The sequence below is a fragment of the Triticum aestivum genome, chromosome 2D (assembly GCF_018294505.1).
Source record: "Triticum aestivum cultivar Chinese Spring chromosome 2D, IWGSC CS RefSeq v2.1, whole genome shotgun sequence".
Taxonomy (NCBI): domain Eukaryota; kingdom Viridiplantae; phylum Streptophyta; class Magnoliopsida; order Poales; family Poaceae; genus Triticum; species Triticum aestivum.
In genome coordinates this window covers 374,411,385-374,420,460 of record NC_057799.1, presented here as the reverse complement: position 1 = coordinate 374,420,460, position 9,076 = coordinate 374,411,385, and the positions used below count along the sequence as shown (strand labels likewise).

Below are 9,076 nucleotides of genomic sequence, written 5' to 3'. Positions count from 1 at the left end.
CTGACACTTGTCATTGAGAGCATCCCATCCTCCGAGGACCTTGAGCGAAAATCATCAAGTGAGGAAAACCAAAACCCAAACACCTACAAACCCAAAGTGATTGAGCATCAGTGAAGAGATTGATCCTGTGTGGATCCGACGCTTGTTACCTTTGAAGACTGTGCATCTTCCAGACGGTTAGGCGTCATGGTCTAGAGCATCCAAAAGGAAATTGTGGATCGCCGAGTGACAAGGTTTGCGAAGGTTTGGAAGTCACCTGAAGACTTACCACGAGCGATTGGGCGAGGTCTGTGTGACCTTAGCTCAAGGAGAATACGGTGAGAACTGTGTGTCCGGGACTGTGTGTCCTCCGGTTTAAATACCTAGCCGCTCCAACCAGACGTACAACTGTCACAGCAGTTGGAACTGGTCTACCAAATCACTCTCTTCACCGAGCCTACTGGGTCTATTTCCTCAACCCTTCCATTTCCTCATTACTGTGTTGTGTACTTGATCGTTACTGTTTGAAGACTTTGACTAAAAAATTTCTCAATCTCCTCAGTTCAATTTCTTCAGCAGTTTGTCTTCAGCCTGCTTATCCCGTGCTTACGCTTTCTATACTATGTGTTTGTTTTCATTTCATCATGATGACTGTGCTTATGTTATGTTATGTCTGCATCTGAGTACTTATTCTGCTGCAAGTAGTTCTTTGCTTAGGAATTTCCTCACCCTGAAATTCCTCAGTGAAGAATTCATAAAAATCGCCTATTCACCCCCCTCTAGTCGACTTAACGCACTTTCAGCAAGGGAGGGAGCGAGTGAGGATTATGGGGATAATCGGGTATAAGCCAGAGGAAGGGAACTCACGACGGCGCGCCGAGAGGATTAAAGAACCCTAGGTCAAACCATTGGGGATAAGTACACAAGTGTTCGATTTTCGTTATTCTGCTAGAGTTGCTCTCAGCTGGAACGCATGTTTCGTGTCCTTATACCTCTTTTCTTCACTAAATTAAAATATGCCTGATGTAGTGACCGAGAAGCAAATCAATAAAGAAGACTCTAAAAAGGGAAATCAATAAAATGTAGTAAGTAAGGAAATTAAAAAAACATTACAAGAAAACTAATGAAATCAAAAAAGCTCACAAACAATTTAAAACAATTCCCTTGTGTTCCCCTGTTTTCCTTTAAAAATATCAATGTATTTTGTTTCTATTAAAGAACAAGTCCAATCCAATCCTCAAATACCACTCATCCAATTCTCATTTGATTGCACGCACCAAATGATCCTCCCATTTATTTCTTTGTGTACTCCAACCCACTCTCTAAATCTCGCTCCCCCACTAGTTCTGGCACAACATCTACACAACAGAATTTGATACAAAACAATAATTCACATAATCAAAATATTCATACGCAATGCTCACCTCAATCTCTCTCCACCTTTGTATCTCGCTATTCCTCTCTCGGACTCTGTTCCTCCCACTGACTAGTGTTATAATCTTCCTCCCTGGCGTTTCCCATCTCTCCGACACCACCATCTTCCTCAACCTCCTCGACTCCCTCCTGTCTCTCGGGTGCCACCATCTTCCTCGACCTCCTCACTGCAGACTCACACCTCCTTTGCAGGTCGGACATGGCTCTAAGTGGCAGAATACGCGGCTCCGAGGAGGACACGGTCGCTGGACCTGCTCTAACAAGTATCTTCAGTTTTTCATTTTGTGTGCAAAGTGTGTGAGATTGGTGCCACGTCGTTTTCACACAATTTTGACTAAATCAATTCCGTACCTAATGTAAAGTTTGAATCAGGTTGCAATTGCTGAATTAAGAGGTCCACTGGCATTAACATAAGTGGTCAAATCTAAACTTTGGCCCATAACAAAAAGTATTATCATCGACCATGTGCTACATGAACGGCTTGGGATCCTTCATTCTCTAAGACTACAAACACACAACGTCTCCTAAATTGTACGTTTCCGGCACAGAAACGCCAAACTGGTTTGAAGCTCAGTGTGGTTTACAGGTATATACAAGTCGAAACACTACATAATTCTACACCGGAGCAAACGTATGCACAAACGTGGGGGTCTTGGATAAAACGTGGGGTATGCATGAATTATAAATGTTTTGTCCTATTTCCTGGAAGCAGGGCCAGGGCAGATGCATTGTCACGGCCTCGCGGGGGGCCATCACCCATGAGTGGATTGAATCATTCGAATAAACAAAGGACCGGAGACCCACACCAAACAAAGGGCTGCCTATAAATATGCCCTTCTACATCCCATTCTCCTCTCAGCTTCTCGCTTTTGAAGCTGCTCCATCAACCAGTTTCAGTTTTCTCGTTAGTCACTCTACCAGCAATAGCAACAGAGGAGGAAGAGCTAATTGGTGCGGTCGGTTAGTCATGGCTGTCGTGAATTTTGTCAAGCCGCACATTGGGCAGAGCCCAAAGCTACAGGGGCGTACTCCGAGGAGGGGCAGCGGCGTGGTCAGGAGCTCGCTGCAGGGCGCCGTCGTCGGGAACAGGGCGGAGTGGCTGACCAGCTGCGCGGTGCTCTCCAGCAAGGTGGCCGCGCTCGCCCCCCACTCCACCAACGGACACCTCGCGCTGGCGGTGGCGGCTTCGAACGGGGCGGTGCTGGACTTGGTCCCTGTGAAGACTGTTGATGGCAGCGCACGCAGCCTGCCGGCGCCCCTGCGGATCGCGGACCTGTCCCCGGCGCCCATGCACGGCTCGGAGCTGCGCGTGGCGTACCAGGGCGTGCCTGGGGCGTACAGCGAGAAGGCGTCCGCAAAAGCCTACCCGGGCTCCGACGCCATCCCGTGCGACCAGTTCGAGGTGGCTTTCCAGGCCGTGGAGAACTGGGTCGCGGACCGCGCCGTGCTCCCCGTGGAGAACTCGCTCGGCGGCAGCATCCACCGCAACTACGACCTCCTGCTCCGCCACCGCCTGCACATCGTCGGCGAGGTGCAGCTCCCCGTGCACCACTGCCTCCTCGCGCTCCCGGGCGTGCGCAGGGAGGACATCACCCGCGTCATCAGCCACCCGCAGGCGCTGGCGCAGTGCGAGCACACGCTCACCCGCATGCCCGGCCTCAACGCTGCCCGCGAGGCCTTCGACGACACGGCCGGCGCCGCCGAGTACGTGGCCGCCAACGGCCTCCGCGACACGGCTGCCATCGCGTCCTCCCGCGCCGCCGAGCTGTACGGCATGGAGGTGCTCGCCGACGGCATCCAGGACGACTCCGGCAACGTCACGCGGTTCGTGATGCTGGCCCGGGAGCCCATCGTGCCGCGCATGGACCGCCCCTTCAAGACCAGCATCGTGTTCGCGCACGACAAGGAGGGCACCTCCGTGCTCTTCAAGGTGCTATCCGCCTTCGCCTTCCGTGACATCAGCCTCACCAAGATCGAGAGCCGGCCGCACCGGCCCATCCGCCTTGCCGACAGCAGCACCGCCCCGAAGCAGTTCGAGTACATGTTCTACGTGGACTTCCAGGCCTCCCTCGCCGACCCGCGCGTGCAGAATGCACTCGCTGAGGTGCAGGAGTTCACGTCATTCTTGCGGGTGCTCGGGAGCTACCCCATGGACATGACACCTATGGCTGCCGGCGTTGCCTCATCTGAATCCTCGTCGGCTTATTCGTCTTCTTGAATGGATTCGATAGAGTTAATTAAGATCTCCATCGAGTAATTAATCGTGTTCTTCATTTTCTTGTCACAGTACGTGTAATAGTGCCAGTTGAGCTGATTAGACCTCAGTAAATATACTTGTGACTTGCGAGATAGATGAACCCCTGTCCTTCGCTGAGTAAAATACGATCCACAGGGAGAATTATATCCATACACCTATGAAATGCTAGTACAAGATGACATACGATCCATTGGGACTGTCCTAATGCTTATACAAAATTAAACAATAAACTGAGAGGTGGATGCCAAATTAATTAACAGCACTCCACACTATAAAACAGCACTTGTATGGATCTCATCTACTGCCGATCAGGAGACAAACTTATACGCATTTTGATTCACGACATAAGTATTTTTTGTGTGACAAAACTATAATTTCGTAATCAGAACTGACATTTCAGTTTCTCGGTCAACCTCCAAAACCATCTGATCTGATTGGAGATCTGCGTGTTTTTTTAGTCTAACAAATGTGTTTTATTCATTAATCAAAAGAGGATACAAACACACCATGAACTTTTTCCTTTTGAGGGAAAAACAAGAGGTCCAGCGTGCGGGAGGCCACTTTCTCGGGTTTTTTTTTCTTCAGTTTTTCAGCTTTTTTTCGTTTTCACTTTTGCTTTATTTTCTAAATTTTGTTTATACTTCCAAATATTATATATATATATATATAATAAAAAATAGTTAACATAAATTTTTGCAAAGTGTTATTCATGCATTTAAAAAATGTTAAATGTGTATACAAAAATATTTCCAATGTATTTGAAAAATGTATACAAAAATGTAAGTAGTATAAGTTTTCAAAATAATTAATCATGTATTTGGAAACTTTTCAACATGTATATAAAAAATGTTTCTAGTGTATACAGAACATGTACAATATGTATGAAAAAGTAGACCTCCAAAAAATATATTTTAAAAAGGTTAATCATGTATTTGTAAAATGTTAAACATTTATATATAAAAAATTAAATATGTACAAAAAAGTAACGGATGAATACGAAAAATGAACGGTGTGTACGAAGAAAAGTAGACATTAGTACCAATATTTTAAAAATGCTAATCATCTAGATGAAAAATATTAGACCTGTATTAAAAAATGTGTTAGATGTATGCCAAAAATGTAGAATGTATATTAAGACAGTAGACATCAAAACATTTATTTAAAATATGTTAATCATGTATTTAAAAAATATTAAACCTTTTATTAAAATAATGTTCTTGACATAGTACGATAAATGTACAATGTGTAACAAATGCGTAGACATGTGTTAAACAAAAGAAAAGGAGAAACAGAAAAAGAAAACCAAAGAAAGAAACAGAGAAAAGCAAAGAGAAAAGGTAAACGAGAAAACCGGAGAAATGACAGTGCAAACAAAAAGGAAACAAGAAAACTGGAAAAATTCAAAAAAGAAACGAAAAGAATTAAAAAAGAAAGAAAGCAAAAATTATGTGTAAACCGAGAAAGAAACAATGAAAACTGGTGGAAAAAAAATAAACGAATAAATCCGGAGTAAACCGAAGAAGAAGCAAAGACAATCGAAAAGGAAAAACAGAACGTACAAACGCGTATGTTAGTGGGCCAACGCATACGCGTCACTTGCAGGGTTGCGGGTGAGACGGATGCTATCCTCGCTATAAGCAAGATATAACATTCGCGAGAAAAGCACAGCGATGGAATTTTCATTTTTACTAATTATTCTGGACGGAAGGGCCCAGGGATGGAATTTGTAGGCCCATGGGCTGCACTTTTTGGGTTTTGTAACTAGTTTATCTCATTTCTGAATCAGCGTTTGCTCAAAAAAAAAATTGAATCAGCGTGCAGCTCTCTCTCGGCGTTCACGCGGGCCGTGGCACATTTGTGGCTGGTTTGCTCCCTCTCTCCCTAGGCTGGACAGATCGACTCGCTCACTCACTTTGCCCTCGCGTGCATCCGCTCGCTTTGTTTTTATTTGCTCACTTTTTTTCTCGGCTCATTTTCAATTTATAAACTGTTCACAAACTGAAAATGGACCACATATTTGAAGAAGTTTATGATTCGAAAAAGAGTGAGCGAACTCAAAAAAAGTTTGTGGATTCAAAAAAAGTGATGAATTTGAAAAAAGTTCACAAATTTGGAAAAACTTCATGAATTTGTAAAAATATTTGCGAATTTATAAAAATTAGTGGATTTGATAAATGTCATGAATTTTTTAAAAATAATTTTTTAAAAAGTTCATGAATTTGAAAAAAACACGAAATCAAAAATATGAATTTGAAAAGTTCACTAATTTGAAAAGGTTCATTATTTTTAAAAATGTTCTTAAATTTGAAAAAAGTTCATAAATTTTGAAAATAGTTTGGAAACTAAGAAAAAAAGTTCAAGCATCTGAAAAGTTTGCGAACATTAAAAAATATTCAAGAATTCATCGAGCCAGGAGCACCAACCGGTCTAGCAAACCATCAGCATGCACCGCATACGCACGCTCTATAATCCTTCGGTCGCCCCTCACCGGCCCCTCTATGTGTCGCTACGAATCTGGATGGGATACCAGATCCGTGACCACCGTCGTCGCCCATCACCAGGTAGGGCAGCCCAGCGGATCAGATCGTCGGTCAGGGAGTCATCGGCCACCATCACACAGCCAAGGGTCGCCACCCCGACTGTCGCACACGGCCATCTCGCAAGAGCTGCCCCAGCCACCTAAGGGGGAATCCGCCGCAAACTTCCCGCCCGAGCACCTGCGGCGTGGGGCGCTACTACGGCCAATGTCGACAGCGACAAGAGCTCTGCTTAGAAGGAAGCTGGCGGCACTAGGGTTTGGGGCCCCTGGTGTCGGTTCTATATCCGGCGTATCCCGTAGTAGGGGTTCTAAGCTAGGCGTCTTGGAGCGATGGTAACATGGACACGGGATTTTACCCAGCTTCGGCTCTCTTGAAGAGATAATACCCTACATGCTGCTTTTGATTGTATGCATATGGATGTAGTACAGAGTACATGTATCTACCACGAGATTGTAGTAATGAATATGAGATTTTCTATTGACTAGCCTGGCCTCGGTTTATATATGCACCGTAGGCCTAGGGTCTAGAGGAGTCCTTGTCCTGTGCGCCAAGTCTTGTGGAATCCTCCTTGTATTCGGCATGGGCTGCCCGAAGTGGCCCATGAGTGAACCGCCATGGGGGTCCTCGGCCCGATCCAGCTGGTCGGGAGACGATGTGATGAGTACCCCCTAGTCCAGGACACCGTCAGTAGCCCCCTGAACCGGTCTTCAAGTTGGGGACGCTCCTCGATTCTTCCGAACTGTTCTTCATCTTCCGTCGTCGGTCTTGAAAACTGGTTCAACAAATCTTCTCATCTTCGATCTTGAGGATCGCCGAAGTGAATCCGAAGAGTTTACACGTCGGGTATCCGAGGAGCCCCTTTAAGTTATCGGCCTTTATCAATGCCTTGTTAATTTTATTCCCACCTCGGGTTTAAAGTGTTTCCCGTGCGGCGGTGTCTTCTCACGTCCGAGCTCCAACGCCGGACTGCATTTGAGGTATCTTTTGCAGTCGAGCACCAACGCCGGACTGTATCCGAGCTTCAACGGTGGACTGCATCCCAGCTCCAACGCCGGACTGTATTCGAGGTGTTATAGATCACCTTGGCTTGAAGAAGTTTTAAAGGAGGTTTGCCGAGCTTAATGCCGGAAATGCCCTCTATAGAGCCAGCCATTTGCATCCGAGCTTTATGCCGTACTGCTTCCGAGGTGATGCACCACCTCGGGCTTGGGATGATTGTTTACGGATTTTATTTCCGATGCGTGTAAATTTATTTGTTGTCAATATGTATAACCAGTAGCCCTCAAGGTGTGTGTCGGCCTAAAACCCGAGATGCACCTGAAGAAAAACATGGAACCGCTGACCCTAGTAGCCGCTGAGACTCAGGTCGATGCGCGAAATCGGCCTGAGAATCGACTCCTAGCTCGGCAGCATACGTAGGAATAGAAACGCAGTGTAATGTATTAGAGATAATTGTGATCGGCGAACGGGCCCTTGAGAGGGTCTTGAGAAGTTGCCGTAATATATTAGCTTGATGCCGGATAGGTCCAGATGGTACCTATTGTTGTCCGAAGACGCGTTTGCCCATAGTTCGGTCAAGCCGAACACTAAGCACTTTGAATTTTCTGCATTGAATAGGCAATGCAGTAGCCCCCGAGACACTGGTCGGGTGGCAACACCAGATCAGGGGATCGATGTGCCCCTGTAATATTTGTAAATAGTAAGCGTGAAGCCCAGTATCCCCCAATCCTTAATGTGGGCACGGGTGGGCGAATTAAGGATCGGTATCCGTTTGACAGAAAATTTTGTTGTGTTTAACACAAACTTCTCGGAAAGAGAATAAAGATCTCAAAAAGGAGTTAAAGCTAACGAAAGTTGAGCTCGCCAAGTTCGGCCTTAAGGGGCTTAATAGATAGGAAATCAATGCCAATAGGGAACTATGAGAGCGTTATGTCAGCTGATCGGTTGTCTTAAAGAGACTGTGCCATTGACTCTTTAAAAGATTGGCTGCGAAAAAATTGATTTTTGCTCACAATTTATGTGTAATGACTCTATGTACCCAGGAACTTTACATCATTAATGCTCAGATCCGTATTGTACAAAACTTTGTTGACCGACCATCGGCTTCAACCTAGCCGAGGAGTGTTTTCCTACTTTATAAAGCCGTTATAAGGGCAAAGATTTATGGAAAACAAGGCAATCCGGCCATACGGTTTTATAAACAAAGGTACACGGAGAGATATGTTATATTACGTTTTAACGTAAGAAACATCTTCCAAAAAATAGTCCCGCTATCGATTCCTTTCTTTGGGTCGTCATGCTTATCATGATCATGAAACCTCACCTCCGATCAATGTGGGAGAAAAATATTGAGGATTTAGTTCGTGGAAAGTTTCCGAACTCTATGGTATTAATGAACCAAAATTTTCACTTCCGTCGTTGCCGACCAATTATATTCTTTAAGATGGCTAGCTTTCGGCTTCTCCCAGTCTGAGGTACTAACACGTATGACCCGGATGTAACAATCACAGAGGTGCTCCCTTTACCTCCTAGCCGAACAATCGGGAACGTAGGGGTAATCACAGGAGCCAGGCAACCCAGCTCGGCCGAAATCTTAAGTCAAATTGATGCATATTTATGGCTTTATAACGATGATTACGGAAGGCAGCCATTGTATATTAAATACAAATACCGATGGTATATTTATTTTGACTCTGTTGCGACCGTTTATCCATTGAAAGTATCTCACCGTCGGCTTCCACCCCCTTGTAGATGCTACGCAGGGTGTCTCCGCAATAACAAACAACCCTTAGCCGACGTCTCGGTGCCCGAAGGCGGTTGTGTTAGTGGAAACGAGGCTATCAGATATGCGGGCTTTATAACTTTC

General features: G+C 45.4%; 1 protein-coding gene across 1 annotated transcript; it reads left to right on the top strand.

The window, feature by feature from the left end:
* The first annotated feature begins 2,283 nt into the window (after positions 1-2,283).
* On the top strand, positions 2,284-3,766 carry LOC123049358 (arogenate dehydratase 1). The gene has a single exon (XM_044472284.1). It carries the CDS (start codon positions 2,381-2,383, stop codon positions 3,629-3,631), a length of 1,251 nt encoding a protein of 416 aa, XP_044328219.1. The 5' UTR covers positions 2,284-2,380; the 3' UTR covers positions 3,632-3,766.
* The last annotated feature ends 5,310 nt before the right edge of the window (positions 3,767-9,076 follow it).

Coding starts and splice junctions, on each gene's coding strand:
- LOC123049358 (XM_044472284.1), top strand. CDS start 2,381: ATGGCTGTCGTGAATTTTGTCAAGCCGCACATTGGGCAGAGCCCAAAG.